Below are 21,885 nucleotides of genomic sequence, written 5' to 3' on the forward strand. Positions count from 1 at the left end.
ACACAGTGGAATTTGGGGAGCTTGGTGGTGGGGATGCAGACAGCTTCAGGCGAGATGAGAGCTGCAAGTAGTCTCCCTAAATACGTGATGAAAGGGGAAAACTGATGGAGTCCAGGGGCCCAGAACTGGTGATAGGAAGACTCTGTAGGAGATGATTACAAAAAAATAACCCAGACGAGGGATGATGGCAGTCTGAACTAATGTGATGGCAATGAGAATGAAGAATGGAGAATACGCATATATTTGAGAGCTCTAAAGGAGATGGAATGGCTAAGACTTAGTGACTGTATCAGTCCAAATGGCTGCAGACAGCCTCACAATCTCTGTGGCTTCCAACAACGAGGATGTGTTTCTTGCCCACACTACATGTCGCATGCAGATTGGAGAGGCATCATGGTGGCTCATTGTGGTCACTCTGGGATCCAGGCTGAGGAGCTTCTCCAGTATGGCTGGTTGACAACATGCCAGAGGAAAGGCTCTGGAGGGATTCCCATAGACAGTTGAAGGCTGCAGCCCAGAAATGGCATGCATCATTCACAACTCATGGTCTAGAACTTGTCGCTTGGCCCCACCCAATCTCTGGGGATCAGAAAGTTCAGTCATGAGTAAACAAACTGGTTCTGCCGTGGTGCCTGACTGGATATGAGGGATGAAGGAGGACTCCCAGGTTTCCGATTTAGAGAGTGAGGTGGACATTTGAGGTATTCACTGAGAAAGAGAAGATGGAACCGGCCAGGGGAAGGCGGACCAAATAATTACAAATATTTTTCAGCTCGGAAGTATAACCATTTTATTGGTTCTTTCCTTTTGTCAAAGAGAGGGATTGGAAATCAACTGTTTGTTGGCAAGAGTTTATTCTTTACAACGGATGTGTTAGTTCATTCTTCCTAGTCAAATAAAGTCTTTTAGTTTTAAAAATATAGTGTTCAGTTTTAAAAATGTAGTGTCTGTCTTGAGTTTTCACATGGACTATTATGTCAACATACTGTGTAAAAAACATAAGTGATTAGCTAGGATGTTAATGAAGCCTTCCACACATAAGATCAGGCTGCTGAATTCAAAATGCCGGAGATGTAAATGCCCTCCACCTTCAGTACCTCCATCCCCAGAAGGGCACATTTCCTCATATCAAGGGGTAGGAGGAGGTGTAATTAGGCTGATTGGAGCTTATTGTGCTTCGAAGCGCGGACAGAGCAGCCTCAGCAAACGTTAGAACCTGGAGATCTTCAGGGAATGATGTCCTCTTTACCTCAAAAGAACGTAACAGAAACAAGGAATCTCTATCGTTTCTCCCCTTCTTTGTTTTTCACCTCCGCTCCCCAATTTAATTGTACCTTAAAAACTGACTTTTATTGTGTATTTGTTTCTTAACAGTTGCGAGAAACAATCAAAGCTGGCAAAGGTGTGACTTCAGCTATTGACCTGTGTCGTTACCATGGAAACAAGGCACTGGAGGCCCTGGAGAGCTTTCCTCCCTCGGAGGCCAGATCTGCTTTAGAAAACATTGTGTTTGCTGTGACCAGATTTTCGTGACACCAAATTAAAAAGATATTGTTCAGTAGCTGAAAAAACTGAGGAATGAGGTGATCGGGAGAGCTTTCATAAGGAAATACCTAAATTTATTAATGACTTTCAAAACATACACTTTTTTTTTTCTTCCTTGTATCCCACTGTTAAATGAATACTGCCTTCTTTTTGGAACTGCTGCAAACAAATTTAGAAGAAAAAAAAGGTCAAGCAGTTTTCACTTGTCACGCCAGAAGCACACTTGAGGCTGCAGTAGCAGAAATAATTAATGAGATTCGTTCCTGTGACCTCAGCAAATGGACAGGAAATAAGTCCTTATTGATTGGACCTAGCCGGGGATGGCGCCAGGGCGGTGGCCTGTGGTTTCCTTCTAGAGAGGACAGAGCAAGCTGGAAGCTGCAGGTGTCAAGAGAAACACTGTCAATGCCAGCCAGGGAGGACTGTCAATGAAAAACCAGTGACCAATTTGTCATAACAGAAGGGAGTTCAATGATTAAGAAAAAATTATGCTTTGTCTTCTTGCAATTGTGTCTCTGTATTTGTAGATACAGTATGAATATACTTTGTGTTTCATGTTTTTTGTAAGATTTGGGGGTAGGGGGATTGTTGGGGAAAAAATACCAAATATTTGAAGTAGGAGATTAAAATGTTATCAAACGTTAACTTGGTTGTAGTAGGAATTGCCTGTTTTTCTTTCTTAAAGAGCAATTTTTTTAAAACACTTTTTAAAGAACCAAACTTTAAAAAGCTGAACAAGATACTTTTTTCAAGTAAAATGCATTTTATTTGTAATACTTTGGTGTAGACAATACCTTGAATTCTTACAAGTTTCAGATATATAATTGTACTGGGGAATTCATTGGCAATGCTTTTTTTTCTTTTAACTTCAGAATGTCAAATTTTGGTCTTGAACCAGACATCCAGTTACAGAAAGAATATAAGCAATCTCACAGGCCTGCAATCGGACACTGTCTCTGTGTGGTTCATAGGAGATGGTTTTGCGGTTTGCATGCATGCAATATGAGAACGCCGTTGACAAGAAGGCTGAGTTTACATAAATTATCTAGATTGAGACTCAGCTACCTTTCTTCCTTATGTGGTGTAATTACAGCCCTATCTGGAGACAGCGGACACAGCAAACAGATTTTATTACCTTGTTCACTCAAACACTAAGTGGAGTTATTTTAGTAAAATTCCTCCCCCCAAAAGTTACAAAACCATCTTATCAGCATGAGGCCAGCAATGAGGAGAAAATATAAAGAGGTTGAGGTATTGAGTTATGAAATATTTTTAAGTATACTTGAAATATTATAATTGTACAGTTTATGCTACTACAATTTGAGGGCCTGTAGATTTACCATAAGAGAACTCGCCTCTGTTTGAAATGTCTTTTCTCACAGAAATTGGCTTAATTAGTAACTATGGTTAGACGCTTTACATCGGACTAGCTTTTAATCATTAACTTCCTCAGAGGAGGAGTCGTGCTTGGTGTTCTCTGGATGTGCAGGAACGTAAGCAAGCTGCTGGTTTTATGAAGCAGGTGGCCGAGTCTGGCAGGGCACAGAGCAAGATCCTAGGGGCTCTTCTGATTCTCATTTAGCAGCTGGTTTGTTGTGTTCCCTTAAACAAGTCACTTCCCTCTAATCCTCAGTTCCCTCATCTGTAAAGTAAGGTTAAGTGACAGAGTGCATGACATCCCTTCCAGCTTTTTCTTATTTTCTAGTTTGCCATTTCTGACGTCTAGATAACAAAGATGCGACATGACATTACAAGACAAGGGGAGGTGAAACCCCAAGAGAGGCTCTGAAGGAATGCAGGACATTTAATGGCAGACGCCTTGCTAAACTGCCTCACAGGTAACCTAACAGTTCCCAGCTCTCCTCTGGGCTACTTGTAATCCTGGACTCCTGTTGCAACACACACCTTTCTGCTTTCTTTGCGACCTTTCCTACCGCCCTCACTGCTGAGTGGCACCGCTCTGCTTTGCACACAGGGGCACCTGGCTTCTCTCTTCAGGTCTTACTTAGCAGAGCTTACTTCCTCGGCTTCTTGGCACTCTTGTTAAACCTCAATTGGTTAAGTCACTCCTAAGTATTAAATACCGATAGCCCTTCTCCATGCCCCTTCTTCAGGGATATTTTATGTATTAACTCATTAAGTGCTTATAATTTCAGATAATCTCTAGGGAGAAATTTGGGGCACCAAGAAAGCCTTACATTTCTCAAGGCCCACTGCCTGGGTACGGCCAGGGATGTACTGAGTAGGTAGAGTGAGTGACCTTAAAATGTCTCCTTCACCCACTCTCTGTCACTGCTCCCCACCCCCAGTTTCTTGCTAGAGGGAAGAATTCATTCATTAACCATTATCCTGCTTCACTCCACCTGGTCCCCCCGACTTGTGAGCTGGCTCCTCCAAACCTCCATCCCTTCAGGCTCCTGAACCCACCTGCACTCTCCTCCCTATCAGTTTTTTTTATGTTAAGTATAATAAAGACTGCGTTAGTGAGGGCTTGTGTTAAGGGCCTTAATTATTCTATCTTGTTGGAATCCCGTGACCACTCTCTAGGGCTAAATCGCCCCCACTTCCAGAAAGAACCACCTCTCAGGGCTTGCCCTCATGCTCCATCTCCCCACCTGAGAGTCTTTCCAGGTAGTACAGTGGTACCTCAGTTTTCAAACATCTCCATTGACGAATATTTCGCTTTACAAACGCCATAAATTTTATGGATCTATGGTATCCTTAGATAGTAAAATTCATGCTAAATTTTCAGTTTTAGGGGTTGATTTTAAAGATCTGGAACGGATTAATCCATTTTGCATTACTTTCTATGGGGAAACTGTGCCTCGGTTTTCGAACATTCCATAACTCGAACAGTCTTCCTTAACGGATTACTTTCAAAAACCGAGGTACCACTGTATCTCTTTCTCTCTTCTTTTGCTTCTCCTTCCAAATAAGGCTTTTTTCTCCTTTCCAAAAAATGTCGAGCCTATAGCCTCCTATCTCCTTCACTTTCCTATTCTTGAATTTTCAGTATCTCTTCTGCTAACTGAATGTGCTCAGTTCACTCTCCCTAAAATAAAATTCCTCCCTTCGCCCAGTTTATCCTTCCACCTCCACTTTCTCCCTCCCAGCTTTACCAACACATTTTCTTGCAGTCAGTCTATCTACTCCTTAATCCTTGCAATTGGTCATTCACTCCCAGGTCCCCATCTAGACCAGTACCAGCACGAAGAATGCTTGCCGAACAAATCGGGTCTCCCACTGCACCCTTCCACAAGACGGCCTTCTTACGGCCCAGAGATGGCCAGCTTGCAGACTCCACAGCATTTTGTGTTGCTAACCGAAACTTCCCGCTGGCACCCGCCACCCATCTCTGTTCTGGTTCTTCCCTTCTTTGACTACCCTTCCTTCGAGTCTGATACATCTCTTTCTTAGTCCCACCCATAGAGACATTCTAAACATTTAAATTCTATTTCCCCAGAAACTACAAAGCAGTTTTTTGCCCCACTAAGTCCTCTTCTTTTAAATTTCCCAACTTAGAAAAATTGTTTTCTGGCATAAAAAACAAACAAACCAGTATCAGTTAGATATTGATTAGATAGTGAGGTATTTGCCATTCACAGTAGTTACTTTGAAAACAGATGAGGATTATGATTATCATTAAACTTTGTTGTAAATTGTATCCGATGATAACACTAAATCCTCTTCATCTTTTCTTGCTCGTATAATGCGGTTATCTAGTCACATATAAAAATAAATTATCAGTGACTTGTTTGCCCATCCAGGTCTCATTCTCCAGTGCTTGATACTTGATCTTATCTTTGACAATGTTATTGCTATGGCCCAGGGTGGGGATGACAGCTACATACGTGGGGTAAAAGAAATACACAACGCATTGAACTCAGGTGACCAGAAAGTAATCTGAACAATCCTCCATATGCTCTCCTTTCAAAATTTGACAAGTTGCTATAACATAGATCTCTTTGGGCAAGCAGGTGTGGGGAATTGTGTTTAATCAACAAAATTGCAGCTAAAGGATACTTCTTTTTCTTTTTTTTTAAGACTAGCTAATCAACAGGTTAAGACTCTAGCTAATCAAAGCGTTCCTTTTCAGAAAACCCTTTTCAATATCCTTCCTAAAGTTCCTAGTTGCAGGAAGATCCTTTTCTGCCTCTTTGTTTGTTATCCCACTGAAATCCTATTGTTAAGATCTCCATTCTGACCAATAGAAGATCCAAGATTTATCTGTAGAATCTTTAATGACTGTCTCTCAATCTAGAGAATGGCAAGCCACAAAAAGGCAAAGATGGATTTGAGTTGGTTTTTTAATCCATTTAACTGTGAGGACACAATTGTCATTCCTTTATTATTGATAGTTTTCATTATTGTTAATCATTTTAGTAATAATAAAGTTTATTTGCACTTTCTTTTGAAAACACAAAGGAATCTAACAAGATAATCATTTACCTCCTCTTTCCTACTTTCAGTCCAAAATCCCTTCTAAAATTAACTGTTTTATTCTTTCAGAATGGATCCTGCCTTTCCATTAAGGGGATAACATACTTCTAAAGATGACTGAAAAAGAGATGTCACCTGGGGAGAGTCAAAAGGGACCTTACCTGATCATGGGACTCACCCCTCCCTTAGCTCTCCCCATCTGCCCTTGGAGCTCTGACAAACTAGGTTTTAGGCCCCTGTTGGTGAAGGAATGTTCCTTCTAGATAGATAGATATTTCTTTCTCTTCCATAGAAAGAGAAAGTTTCTCTGGCTTTTATTCCCTTTCTTTTTGGAGATGGTGACTCCATCATCATGGAAGAACTGCACGTGGCTTTCTCTCATTCAGCTTATCTGCTCACCTCTGACCCCCGCCTTGTACCCATTACTGCATGTCCTGGGAGCCAATGACTATGCTTGTGCAAAGACTGTTGGAATTGCTTACATTTCATTTTTTAAACACATTTAAGTCAATAACCATTTTTAAAACTTTTTGGAAAATAGAAAAAAGTCATTCACAATCTCACCTTGCTAACATAATCAGTATCACTATTTCATGTGTAATTCTAGCCTTTTCTGCCATGCATACTTTTTTTTTGCATGGTTGTAATTATAGTATAAATTCAATTTCGCGTCCTGCTGTTTTCATATCACACATCATAAACATTTGCCGTATTACTGTCAACGTAAGAAACGTACAGACCTGTAAAGAATTTTTATAAGAGTTTATTTGAGCCAAACTGACCACATAGGCAGGGAAGCAAGATCCCAAATGCTCCAGAGAATAAGTTTTGCAGCTTCTTTCGTGCATTTGAAATTAAGGAGGGACTGTCAGGAAATCTACATGAAGTTGGAAGAAAGCAAGGCTGGGGTTGGATTACAGGACAGTTAACAGATTATGTGCTGTCTTGAAGGTGGTTACTTATTTCACAGGTGTGTTAACCTAGATGCACGAAAACAAAGGACAGGGCTGGCTTAAGGCAAAAATAAACCTTTCACTAAAAAGTTATATGCCGGGGCCAGCCCGGTGGCTTAGGCGGTTAGAGCTCCAAGCTCCTAACTCCAAAGGCTGCCGGTTTGATTCCCACATGGGCCAGTGGGCTCTCACACACAAGGTTGCCAGTTCGACTCCCGTGCAACTAACAACGGCAGCTGGACCTGGAGCTGAACTGCGCCCTCCACAAATAAGACTGAAAGGACAACAACTTGAAGCTGAACAGCACCCTCCACAACTAAGATTGAAAGAACAACAATTTGACTTGGAAATAAGTCCTGGAAGTCCTGGAAGTACACACTGTTCCCCAATAAAGTCCTGTTCCCCTTCCCCAATAAAATCTAAAAAAAAAAAAGTTACATGCCTGGGGCGTGACTTCCCACCATGACCTACTCAGTTAGGAATCTGTGATCAGATCACCCTGGGAGGTTACTTTCCATAGAAACTCTTTTTGCATCCACATTAATAAGTACTTTAAATTCTAAGCAAGGCATCTGAATGTCTCTTCCTAGTTGGTTTCTCTGATGTCAATGGGTATTTGGTAAATACCTCATAAGACAATCTCCCATCCTTCAACTAAGAAAGTCTTTAAACTTGGAAAAATAGTGCCTTTGCAGGTTCACAGTAGCATGTTAAAACTGTGGAACAATTTCCCTTAAAATTCTTCAACTTGAATGACGAATCTTCTCGGTCGGTGGTGCCCATTCCTGAAGACGATGCTCAAGATGCCTTCATGCTCTACCTACTTTCCTCTTGCTTCACTGTAAGTTCTCAGCCAGCCGCACTTCAATATAGTGACTTCTTCCTTCCCTCGCAAGTTCACGGTCTCCTGGGGCAGGAAAGGGGCTTCGGTCAATTGTCACAGTTTCTGCTTTTGGCCAGGACCACTGGGGAAACCATTTCCTAAGAAAAGAGAAGCCATCTTTACATCTTCAAAGACTTCAGGGAAAGAAACTCGTAGGGTTTGTTCAAAGGAAAACAATTTTTATCTGACTCAAATCTTTCATGCTCTAACAGTATGAGCTTGTTGTGTTTTGTTATTGTTTTGTTTGGGTCTTTTCTTTTTTAAGCCTTCAAATGATCTAGAAAACAACATCATCTTTACAGAATGAAGCTACACATGCAGCCTTAAATTAATCAGTGTAACTTTATTTGCATTGCTTCTCACTTTCTAGATATTTTAATGATGTCACCCTGTCTGCCCTCCTTGTATCATGAATTGCATGGTAACTTAAACCTACTTGTTACATAGACTATGATCAGTTTATTTGGTGCTTCCTAATTGCTGTCTATTTATGCGGTTCTGTACCTTTTATCCTTTCATTCCTTCTTTTTTGAAGATTAGAATTGCTTCAGCTGCATTCTTTTTTTAAAGCAGCTTTATTAAAGTATAATTTACATACCACAAAATTCACTTAGCTTAAGTGTAAAGTTCAATGATTTTTAGTAAATTTACAAAGTTGTACAAGCATCACTGCAATTCAGTTTTAAAGATGCCTTGTGCCCATTTGCCGTCAACCCCTCTTCCCACCCTCAGCTCTAGGCTCCCACGAACCAACCGTGTGCTAATAGATTTGCCTTCTCTGCACATTTCATATACATGGAGCAATACATGATTTAATCTTTTGTATCTGGTTTCTATCACTTAGCATAATCTTTTTGAGGTTTGGCTATGTTAATAGCATTAATCATTTCATTCCTTTTTATTGCTACATAGTATTTCATTGTAGGGATACATCACGTTTGTTTATCTATTTACCAGTTGTTTGGCACTTGGGTTGTTTCTACTTTTTACCTATTATGAATAATGCTGCTATGAATATTCAAATACACGTCTTTGTGTGGACATATGTTTTCATTTCTCTTGAGTAGATCCCCAGGAGTAAAATTACTGGGTCACATGGTAAATTTATGTTTCACTTTTTAGAAATCGCCAAACTGTTTTCCAAAGTAACTGTCATTTTACATTTCCAGCAACACATGTGGCTTCCAATTTCTTCACATCTTGCCAACCCTTTGTATTCTCTTTTTCATTATAGGTATTCTAGTAGTAATGAGATAGTATCTCATTGTGATTTTTCTTTGCATTTCCTTAATGACCAATGGTGTTAAGCATCTTCTCAGGAGCATATTAGCCGTTTATATATCTTTTTTGGTGAAATGTCTGTTGAAGTCTTTTGCCTATTTCTTGGTTGGGCTGTGTCTTATTCTTGCATCATAAGCATTCTTTGTATAATCTGGATACAAGTCCTTTATCAGATAGATGGTATGCAAATAGTTGCTCCCAATCAGTGGCTTAACTTCGTTTTCATAATTGTGTGTTTTGAAATGCAAAAGTTTTTAATTTTGATCAAGTCCAATTTATGAATTTTTTCTTTTATAGACCATGCTTTTTATGTCATATTAAGGAATCTTTGCCTAACCCAGAGTCACCTAACTTTTCCCCAATGTTCTTTTCTAAAATTCTATAGTTTTAGCTCTTACATTTAGGTCTGTGATCCATTTTGAGTTATTTTTTTGCATCTGGTGTGAGGTCACGGTTTAAATCAGGGTTCTCATCCTCAGCACTATTACCACATTGGGCTGGATCATTCTTTGTTGTGGGGTCTGCCCTGTGTATTGTTGGATGTTTGGCAGCATTTCTAACCTCTCCCCACTAAATGCCATTAGCACCCCTGCCCCCAGTTGCAACAACCAAACTTGTCACCAAATGTTGCCAAATGTTCCCTGGGAGGCCAAAATCACCCCTATTAAAAACCACTGGACTAAATTAATTTATTTTATATGTGGATATCCATTTGTTCTAGAACCATTTGTTGAAAAGACTCTTTCCCCCTTGAATTACCTTGGCAACTTTGTAGAAAATCAATTGACCATAAATATAAAGGTGGTTTCTACACTCTCAACTCTGTTATATTGATATCTATGACTATCTATGACTATCCTTAGGCCAGTACCATTCTGTCTTGATTACTAAAGCTTTATATTAAGTTTTAAAATCAGGAAATATAAATCCTCCAACTTAATTCTTTTTTTCTTCATTAAACTTTTTATTTTGAGATAATTGTAGAGTCACAAGTAGTTGTAATAAATAACACACAGGGATCCAATTTCCCCAAAGGTAACATCTTATAAAATTATAACACAATATCACAACCAGGATACTGACATTGATGCAATCCATCAATCTTACTCAGATTTCCCAATTTGTACTCATAATTCTTCTTCTACAAAATTGTTTTAAAAAAATTGTTTTGGCCACGCTAGGTCCTTTGCATTTCCATGAAATGTTTGAATAAACTTGTCAATTTCTACAAGAGTCTCCTGGGATTTTGATAGGGATTGCACTGAATATATAGAGCAAGTTTGGATAATTGCCATCTTAACAATATTAAATTTTAATCCATGAATCATGATTTTTTTTTATTGTGGCAACATGTATATATTACTAAGCATAACATGCCATTTTAGTCATGTAAAATTCAGTGACATTAATTACATTTACACTGTTTTGCAACCATCACCACTATTTCCACAATTTTCCATCACTCCAAAGAGAAACCATGCTTTTTTTTTTTTTTTTTAACAGCAATACTAAACTTGCCAACTTATTGCTTACTATATGGTCTTCTGTGGCCCCCAAAGTCTTTTTTCAGATCAGTAATTTAGTACCAACCCCTGAATCCCAGGGAATCCTGGTACTTGTCTTTGGAGAAATATACAGTAGTAGTTAGTCCCCCCTCATCCATGGAGGATAAGTCCCATGATTCCCAGTGGATGCCTGAAAATGCAGGTAATATCAAACCCTATATACACTGTTTTTTTCCTATACATACATACATACCTTTTCACTTAAAGGAAACATTTGACAGCTTCTCTGTGGCATATCCAAATTGCCAGCATCACTCTTCTTGCACTTTGGGGCAATTATTAAGTAAAATAAGGGTTACTGGATCACAAGCACTGCAATACTATGACAGTCTATCTGATGACCCAGAGGCTACTAAGGACTAATGGGCAGGTAGCATGTACGCGTGGATACTCAGGACAAAGGGATGTTCACGTCCTGGGCAGGAGGGAGCAGGATGGTGAGAGATTTCATCAACGCTACTCAGAGTGGTGTGCGATTTTAAAACATGAATTGTATATTTCCAGAATTTTCCATTTAATTTTTTTGACCTCAGGTAATTGAAACCACCACTGAAAGCGAAATCACAGATATGGGGGTACTCCTGTAGACAGAGTTTTCATTAAGAAATTGGGCTTTAAAATCTTCAAATCGCAACTGTGCCATTGACAAGCAGTTTACTTAACTCCTCTGAACCTTACATTATTGTGCACAGATTTAAACATTTTTATTGCTATCCGTCTTCTAGGTGTAGGCCTCCCTACATGGAGTCCAGAAACTCCCAGGGGTACCCAGCAGCCTGCCAGGTGCTGTGAGAAGCCATAGAATGAGCATGAACATTGACCAAGAACATTTTTCCCCCACAAAGTTAAAGTTAGGTAATTTAACTACAAATGATATTTTAATTTTTTATGGCATACCAAGCACATATATTATGAAATGAAATGTAAGATTTGCATTTATTTTTGTATAAAATGTAAGGCTTGAAATAAATTTAGGGTCCGTATTTGGGTGCTTTGAGCTAACCCTCATTCCCTTCCATACCCCCCATTCCACCTATCCAGTCTTTCCCTCCCAGCCCTACAGACATTCGCTCATCATTTACAGCCCTTTTTCCTACAAAACCCCAGAATCCTCCTCAACACTGCACTGCAGGCAGCTGCTAATCAGAGCCATTACACAAGTCAACGTCTATTTGCTATCTCTGTTCAGCTAGCTTACAACTATTTGCTTTAACCTTTATTTTACCATTTTGGGAGTATTTGAAATAAAATCAATAGCCCTGGAAATCAACGTGATTTTTATTTACTCCAGGCTTTCCAAATGTTATGCATTTCCTTTCAGGTTATTGTACTTTATCTGCTTTGCATGTAAATTATCATGACAAAGATAATTAAAGGCATCATATGGTATGTTGACTTTAAAAAGGGCAGTATCCCACGTGTTATCCAAGTCTGCCAGTCCAAAGGTATTTTTTTTTATATTTTATGGAACTTTGTCCTCCTTTCTAATGGCTGTCAACAGAAATCAAATGTCCATTAACATGAAAAAGTGCTTTAGAAATGTTTTTGCAAAACACTTTCCAGGCATCATTGTGATCACTTGTTCCTATTCAAGAAAGGTTTGAATCTTGTTTTATGTCATCAATTACAACACCAGGGTTTATTTGGATTTTTTTTTTTTTAAGATTCTTGTCTCTATAAAGATATAGATGATAGATATAGATGATAGATACAAATATAGCTATAGATACAGATATAGATAAAGAGATGGACAAAAACAAGTAGTAGAGAGAGGAGTAAGTCTCCTTTTGATTAAACCATTAAACATCTATATTTTTTCTTTCCAGTGTCCTACCTACTAACTTTTTATGATCACATGCCAGCATGACAGATTACCTTAATTTGTATTTAGCTGTTGCTAAGCTGTCACCATGGTATCACAGCACTTAGGCAAATATAGATGCCTAAAAACAAATGTGTAGGAAGAACTTTTGTCCCTAGCCTCCTCACCTCTACTGTCATCTGGATGAGTAGTTTAGCATTAAAACTCTGTGTCATAGTTGCTTGACAGCCATAACAAAACAAAACATAAAAACCAAACCTTTGAAAACCAAATTATTACAGCCCATGAAAATATAATGATGTCTGCAAATGTTATATTTGTCATTTACAAAAGGCATCACTACTCTTTGTACCTACACCTTGTAATGATTGAAACAGATTGCATGTAACATTTATTGAATTTTTGCCCTCTAGCAATATAAAACACCAGCAAAAATACTGCCCTATTAATTATAATTTTTATGGTCATACAGTCAAAATGAATGGCATCTTTTTGTCCTGTCTCAATAGTCAAAGTTTTTCAGTTTTTAAATGTTCAAATTCTAGTAGATAATTTCAGCAAAATGACCTGGTCTGAGCTGTATTGTCAAGAATCGTATGAATATGAACTGCACTCTCCACTTTTATACCTTAGTCCTCTTACTTTGCCTCCACACACATGTGCAATAAGAAATGATTTAATCCAAAGGGAACAGCTCAATTTTCTTAAAAGTGCCCATCACCACTATCAAATGTTTATGGACTGGATGTATCAGTTGTTTACCTAAATAGCAGCATAAATAGCTGTTTTTAGAAAGCTTTACCATAAGTCTTTCTATATGATTGGATTCTTAAGCAAGGCTATGATTGGGAAATAAACCACTTTCCCCCTTGGCTACTTCTAATGAAAGCTTTCCAACTTAAACATTGTGTTTGAATACTGCTTCCATTCATAGCATGTGCCCATCAAAAAGTGCTTTCTGTTTGCCGTGTGTCAGCTGTACTATTTATAACCTAGTTAACAATGCCAACTAGAGGCAGTAAAAGGTGTGTATTTCATATGCAAATTCCCAGCAATAATTTCTACAATTACATATAGTTGCTCTATTATGTTCAACAACAGCATTATAAAACTGAGTACAAGAAGGAAAAAATAGTACTAATATTATATTTTTTAATTGCTTAATGACTTACTGAATTAATTAGAAAAATAAATTAAAGAGTGCAAGATAAAGGTAGCCCTAGCCTATAATGGGCATTTTTACATAATGGGACTTTAATGACCGGCTACAGTAGCTGTTCAAAGGACAAAACTCACTGTATAGCATAGGCTCTTTCTAGTTTGTCTTCAAATTTCTGTTTTCCTTAAACAGTCTTCTTTACTTCTTTGTTTTACCATATTGTAATTCCTCTGACTTGAAAGCTACCAATAGAGAATAAGTGGGGGAGGGGCGTGGGGGGAAGAAACCATTCCTGCTTTCTTTTCACTGACATTTATTAAGTGGTACTATGTGCAAAGCCCTGTCTTGATACAAAGATGACCATAGACGGAGATTATCTGTGTCTTCCCCACTATACTGTGGACTTCTAAGGATCACATGCTTTTGGAAGGTAGTGAGATATAACAAATAGAATAGACAGATCTGGGGTCAAATCCTAGCTTCTCCATTGAATGTGATATAAGGCAAAGTCCCCAAGTTTCTTCTTGCTTTCTTACAGAAAAGGAGACAGTTAGGCTTTCTAACACGGTGGCTGCTGAGTGGCTGGAAGAAAGCACATACCAGGATCACTGCACCTATTACAGAGGCTGGCATTCAGTAAATGTTAAAGTAAATGTGTTTTTATAATAACAAAGCAAACAAATAGAGTACTAGTAAAGGAACAATGGAAGTAATTAGAAGAATACAGATTATGAAAGTAGGCCTAGAGACTTCTCTTAATATGGGACAATATAAGGTGAGAAAGGGTCCAGAAAGGAGATGATTGGAGCCCACCCAGAAATGTATATTTAAAAAGCAGAGAACAAGTGGAAAGCTTACCATTTCGAAAGTTATGGGGTTGGATGGGAGCAGTACTTGCACAGTGTTGCCCATGAACCACCTGCATCAGGACTTTCCCCAGACCTGCTAAGCCAGAATCTCTGGCAGTGAGGTTCAGGAATCAACGTTTCTCATATGCTTCCAAGAAATTCTCACACACATGCTTCAGTTTTAGGTTCACTGGGGTAAATGACAAATTTCTAGGGTTCCATGGACATCTAATCTTGCTTGGTGTGGTGCAACAGACAGAACATGAGCTTTGAAGTAACAAATTCCAGACAGATTGGAATGTTTGCCATTTAAACCAGCAAAATAAATAAATAAATAAAAAGGAAAAAAAATCTACCCAATAGAAAACAGAAAGAAGAAAAGAACGTGTAGTAAATGAAAATAGCAGAAAGAAGTATACCCATAATGAATTACAATAAATATAAGCTAATTAAATCCACCATTAAAAACAGATTCTCAGATTGAGTTTAAAAAGCAAGATCCAATAAGTTGTCTAAAAGAGAAATTTAAATCAAAACAACAGAAAGATTGAAAATAAAATATGAAAAATTATCAACCAAAAGAAAAATGGGAAGAATCTGCATATCTGACAATATAGAAGGCAAAGAAAAAGGGTGGTGGGGGGAGGGACAAAGAAAGGTGTTATATGCTGATAAAAAGAACAATAGAGCAAGAGGATATAACTATCAAAAACATGTATGTGCCTAACAATACAGTCTCAAAATATACAAAGGGAACAACTGAAAACAATTGCAGGGAGAAATGAAAAAATCAAATTATAGTTAAAAGATTTTAACCATATCTTTCAGAAATTGATAAATTAAGAAGACATAAAATACACATGTCGAAATTTTGAACAATAAGCTCAAGGTATCAGGTATATATAGAGCTTAGCTCCCAAGAAATAGTTTAATAATTACTATTAGGTAGAACTATGTGAAAATGTCAACAGTTGACCATTTTTTTACTATAAAAATGGTAGTTTCACATTATTCAACCTATACCTCATAAGTTGTTGAAGGGATTAAATTAGCTAATATATATAAACAAATAGCACAATGTCTAATTTCATCTCTTTGGGTGTGTAGCCTACTAAGAGAGCACTTGCCTCAATTATTGGTTTTCATTAAGTTAATACAGTAAAACATTACTGTACAGTCATGTGAAAAGCAAGGTCACAATTTCTTCTAAGGTTAACAACAAAATGATGGATGTGGGTCCATGGAGCTAGCCGCTGGGGAATTCTGGGAATCCAGGTGCCCTATTGAAGGTCATGCCAGACTCAGCTGTGATTTGGTGCCACCTGGTGGAGGTGGTTAGCTCCAACTTAAATATTGTTGGGGACAATTCTGAGTCCAGCGGCAGCAGCATACCATCAGTGATTCCAGAAACATACACCCCAGTTAGTTGGCTAGTTTCAGAGATTCAGCTGGGAGAATATGTAGGACCAGAGACTACCCTTCACCTCTTGTGTTTCCGAAACAAGTTTGCATGCCATTCCCTCAGCTTCGTGGCCTTTGCCTCCACTCCAAGTCCCCCATCCCCACCCCTAGCATAGAACTTTAATCCCCACTCCAACCTCTATCCCTGCCCTGTTCTCAAATAGGGACTAGGCAAGGAATGGGAGCCAGTTGTCAATTATGCATTATATCTAAAATTATATTTTTGATATCACGGGGTTTTACTGCGCTTATCAAGGATCCTGTAAATGCTTACAACACAGTAGCTCTATATTTTTTATTAGAGCCCTTGATTACTGTATTTCTGGTTGGCTATAAAAAGCCTTTATTAGGTTGAGGCTAATTGAAATTCAAGCAGGAAAAAAAAGGGAAGACGTGCAAAGGTGGAAAATTCCATCCAGGGAATATTAACCCGATTGCATGAATGCCACGAAATTTTAAATTTACAGTTGCCTTTGTGGATGACCTCTTGTTTCCCAGGAGGCTCAGAGATTCTTAGTTTGGTTATTTCTTTGTTCAATTTCTTGGTTTGTTGGGAGCAGCTTCTCCTTCCTTATGTGTAAACATGTGACCCTGCTCTAGTATTCTTAAACATGCTCCGTGAACACACAAACTGAGCTTTTTGGAAGCTACATAAAGGTGCAAGACAGTAGAGGGGTCAGTTATTGGTTTTGTTTGTTTCTGTCCCTATCCTTCTTCCTAGCATCTTCCAAAAGCTAAGACTGGGTCACCAACATGGAGTCAGAGACGGGCAATCTAAGAGACTGGCATTGCCGAGTAGTGCTCTGGGATCAAGGTCTTCTTGTGGCTGCCCAAGGTCACATTTGTCTTCAATGAAATTGTCAGGCACCAAGCTAAGTGTGTTGGAAGCTCTGTGGCACAAACCAGGGGAGGACCTTCTCTGTCCACCACCTATCGCTCTGACCTTACCCGTTACTTCTTCCTGCCCTCTAACTTCAAAGCTCTCTGTTTTTTTACTCAAAAGGGCTATTTGTAGTTTTCCAAATATGGCCTGTAGTTTCCTCCCTCAGCTGCTGCCTATAGCTTTTCCTGCTCATTGCTCCTCACTCAGCCTTGGAGGGGCAGAATCCCGCTCAGCCTTCCTGCTGGCTCCCAGGACAGCCCCCTCCTCCACGGAACCTTCCTGGAACCTTCCTGATGTCATCCGTTGCCTCACATACCCCCACTCCAGTGCCTTCTCCTTTATTTCACAGTTTTCAGGGTTCATGATTGATCCTTAGGAAAGACTGGAAGCTCTGTGTACCCTTTTCTTAATTCCCCAAAGAATCAAAACTTTGCAGTCAGAGGTGTTCAATAAATATTTGTTTAATTTTTAAAGCTTTTGTCACAGTAAAGATGGTCAGGCCATCTTCCAAAGAGGTCTCACCCTCTCCTGCCAACTGCATGGGTGCTCAGCCTTCTATTTAGGTACGAGATGGTCTTCCCCACCTCTCTCTACAATTCATATGAGCCAAATTCTGTCACTGCAAAACTTCTCTGGAAATGTAGGCAATGGGAAACACATTCAGCTACTCCAGCCTAGACTAGCCTTCCCTTTGGCACTGAAATAATTTGCTTACTAATGTCAAGGCTGAATAAATGCAGGTTCCACAAGTACAAAGTTTACTTACTGAACAGTAGGATTGCAACAAGCATCTCAGGAAGAATTCACATGGTTACAGAAGTAGTACCTTTTACCTGTCTTAATTTTTTAATATTTAAATGCTATTAAGTCACTGGATATCAACTTGGATGTAATATATTTTATTTTATATGTTATTTGAAAACTTCAGTATCTCCAGAAAGAGAATTCAAGAAACATCAAATGTTGGAATGTTAGAGATTCACGACATGAACACCATGTCCCAAAACTTGTTACGAGTTTCTCCCTGCCACCATGCATGTGCCACTTATTTCTGCTGGTGCTAATACTTTCCTTTTAAAAATTATTTTAAATTTTATTTCTAGTTTCTATCTCTAATTTCTAATGTAAAGTATTCAGAGGGAAGAAGCAGGTAATGTGGATTATTGGATTCCTTCAGCCCCTTTTCCCGCAAACTCACTCGGGTTCCAAAGGGCAATTATTCCTCTTTGCTCCATGCTGATTATATAGGTCAGGAGGGTAATAAGGTCTTCCATTTGAAGGATTTTCATCTGGTATATTTCTAATATCTTTGCCCCACTCCTTACCACTCAAATCAGTATCACAGTGAAACCAGCGTCTCTCTCCCACCATCAAAGAAAATGATGAAACAAAGGTAATTTGAGTCTGAACTTGCTGCTCCCAAATTTATCATCCTCTCAGAGCTCAAGGGTTATATTGCTTTAGTCCTTTAGACCTGTAATGGCTCCGTAATAATGTTAGTCCTTTAAACCAATGGTGGCTCCGTAATAACTAGTATCGTGTGTTTACTACTAACTCAGTGGATAAACCTTCAAGGTATTACATTAAAAAAACACAAAAAACTTATTATTGAATTCAGAAATTGCCCATAGCAGAATCAAGAAAACAAGTTACTGTACTAATAAAAGGAAATGTTGCCTCATAATATATTATTAAGAAAATGCTATGTTACATACACATATCTTACTGGGAAAAATGAAATCTTTGATTGGCTGAATTGGGATTGCACTCCTAAAAAATGTTCTTAGTGCTCCCTTAGAGTCTACAGCCCAAAGAAATTCTGAATCTGTTTTATAGATAACTTCCAATCAAAATATGTGTGGCAAAATAAAATGTTTGAAATATTAATCTATATTATTTTCTTCTGGTATTTCCCCCTTTCCCTTCCCTGCCTCCACGCAGATATTCCTATCTGGATTTATTGTCTTGGTGACAGGGATGAGATGGAGCAGAAAGCTGGTATCACTCTCAAGCTTTTGTTTCTAAAAGCTTAAGCCCCAGCAGGGAGAAGATTTGAGCCATAGGCAAAATATCTTGGGCAGAAGCAAGAGGACCCTGGCCAAGGCCGTGGGGATGAGCAGGGTTACGTGGGTTCTCCAGCAGCCTGGCTGGGAGGCAGGCCTGCCCCCAGAGAATATGTGGCTGTGAGCGGTGACCACGCACTAGAGACCCATGGACCAGATGTGACCATGTGAATTTCAGTCACTCAACATAAAATATCTAGGCAATGCCACATAAGAATCTAGGTTTGAGCTTCTCTTGAATCATTGGCAGATTTTGCCATATTGGGTTCTGTCGCAGCATTCAATGGATAGGAAATGAATGCTCTAGTCTGCCAGTCTCCACCAGTCCCTGGTTTACCTCTATGCTGAGACCAAATGTTAGTTGCCGCTCATCATGACACTTGCACTGCTGTGTTCCAGACAATAGAGGACGTTTCTGTGTACCCAAGATTTTTTCCATAAATGAGGAAACAAAAGACTGACTGGACATAGCTCCTGTTGAAGGAAACAAGGCAGCTAGTGCATTTCTTTGTAGAAGTGAAGAATGTTTTCATGTGTTTAATAGGCACACCACCTGCTTCACTCATGAACTCTCCTCGCCTGCTCCCTGTAGGCATTTGCCTCACGTGTCCCTGTTTAGGCAGCCTTGCAAAGAGATGACTGTGTTCCTGGTTGGGTTTGACCGAGCCACTGCCAGCAGGGCATGGTGAGCAGGATGATGGCCAGCTCAGCAAGAACCCATGTGGGCAGATGGCCCGAGGGCAGAGGCCCCTGAGAGCCCACTGGGGGTGGGAAAAACTCCACTAGGATGGGGCTCAGAATAGAAAGTAAATTATACAAATAGTGGTTTCATACTCACAAATGCATGAACTGAGATTTGCACGCACTACCTGGGTTTTCTCACGAGCTGGGTCATTTCGCTCAGGACTTTGTGTATGTGTGACAGTCTACCAGAACCTGTCCTGGAGAAGGACAGCGGGATTCATGAACATAAGAATTGTAGTTTGGGGGCCATCATATGTTTTTGAATTATACGGTGGTAACTTTGTTCCTTTCTGCGTGGAGTTTGAATTTTAAAGTGGTGTTCTGTGGGTGTCTTCCAGGCAGCATTCAGGCTGGTTGTATGAACCTTTGTGCTTTTGCTGCCAAACAAGAAATGTGTTTTTCAAAACCCTCACTGTTATGTGCCTGGGCTAGTTCCTCCAATAGTTTGCTCACCTCATTTATAACCAATAAAAAATAACAACTACCCTTTATTGAAGTAACCTAATGCCAGCCATTCTACCAGTGCTACACATAACTGCCTCGTTTATAACCACCCTGTAGGGTGCGGCTGCCCCATGCTGCGAATAGGCAATGGAAGCTACAAGCTTAAGCAGCTGCCTAAAATGCCACACCTTGTACATGCTGCAGCCTGGGTTCAAATCCCAGTCTGTACAACTTGATAAGGCCTGCACTCTATAGGTAGAAAGTACAGCAGCATTTGTCACCACCTGCCATCTGCAGGACGGACGACAGTAGGGCGGGCGGGATGGAAATAGGAATGCTAGTGGCTGAGTCCCCAAAGAGCAGCAAAATTAAATCAGGCACATTCTTTTAAAAAAAAGGTAAGGCAGATTCCTGCAGCGACAGAGGTGTTTGCAAGAAACCTGGGAGCTGTGCAGTAGCACAGGAAGCCACCTTTGCCGTGGTGCATGTCTGCCATGAATTAGCTGCCTGCCTTTGGGCTATTCCCTAATAACCGCACGGGCGCTGCAGGGGCTATTCCAGTAGGCACCATTCGTATCCATGAGGAACGGTCCCGCTCCTAACCTTTGACCCTTTATTTCTTCATCTATAAAATGGAAGGGGAATGGAACATATGATATCTAACAATGATTCAATTTATTCTTTCACCAAATGTATTTTGAGAATCGACTATGTCTCAGGCACTTGGAGATGGAGTGCTCGACCATGGTATTGCCCTCCATCTAGAAGAGACATTCTAGTTGGGGAGATAGACAAATAAAAAGGCAATTACAGCTCCGTGTGTAGGGTCTCCGTATTAGTCAGCTCAAGATGCCGTAATGAAATGCCACAGATTGGGTGGCTTTAAGAACAAACATGTCCTTTCTCACAATTCTGGAGGTAGGAAATCTTAAGATGAAAGTGCCAGCAGGGTTGCTTTCTCTGAGGCCTCTCTCCTTAACTTGCAGACCGCTGTTTTCACTATATGCCCTTTTTTTCTGGGCCTGCATATCTCTGGTGTCTCTCCCTCTTCTTTTTTTTTATTATTTATTTAAATTTTTTATTGGGGAACAGTGTGTTCTTCCAGGACCCATCAACTCCATGTCAAGTCGTTTTCAATCTAGTTGTGGGGGGCGGGGAGGGGGGCGCAGCTCACTGGCCCATGCAGGAATCGAACTGGCGACCTTGGTGTTATGAGCACTGCACTCTAACCACGGAGCCAACCTGCCGCCCTCTCCCTTTCTTATAAGGACACCAGTCATGTTGGATTGAGGCCCACCCAGATGACCGCATTTCATCGTAATTAGCTCTTTTAAGGCCCTGTCTCCAAATGCCATCACATTCTGAGGTATACTGGAGGACGGAACTTCAACACATGAATTTTGGGGGGCCACAGTTCAGTACATAACAGTCTCTATGAAAGGGAGAGAACAAGGTACCATGGAAATGCAGAGCAGGGGCCTCTCACACAGACGTGGGACATAGGAGGCCTCTTGAGGAAGAGATCTAAGCTGCTGAGGACGGAAGGATGAGAGGCAAGGGCTGCTAATTTAAATGAATACAACTCTCTGAGTCACAGGTTTGAAATATATATTACTCTTAGGTGAAATCTGATTTTTTTTAATCTGTTTGGTCTGTGGTAGAAATGGCATAGAAAGGGGAACCCAAAAACATCGTTCCAGAGGCCAGTGCCTTGGGCAAGCCTTTCTTCCTTTTTGCCTCAGTTTCCTTGTTGGGAGAATCAGGCAGTTGGCATCTATTACTTCTCAGGCCCTA

The 21,885-nt window shown here is 39.9% G+C and overlaps 1 protein-coding gene across 1 annotated transcript in view; it reads left to right on the top strand.

Moving 5' to 3' along the window:
• PDSS2 (decaprenyl diphosphate synthase subunit 2) overlaps window positions 1-10,911 on the top strand; it is a 220,818-nt gene extending 209,907 nt beyond the window's left edge. The window contains exon 8 of the mRNA XM_081038208.1: window positions 1,375-10,911. Within this exon, the coding sequence (XP_080894334.1) occupies window positions 1,375-1,533 (159 nt within the window). The 3' untranslated portion in view covers window positions 1,534-10,911. The remainder of the gene's footprint in view (window positions 1-1,374) is intronic.
• The last annotated feature ends 10,974 nt before the right edge of the window (window positions 10,912-21,885 follow it).

This window comes from Rhinolophus hipposideros (genome assembly GCF_964194185.1).
Source record: "Rhinolophus hipposideros genome assembly, chromosome: 3".
NCBI lineage: Eukaryota > Metazoa > Chordata > Mammalia > Chiroptera > Rhinolophidae > Rhinolophus > Rhinolophus hipposideros.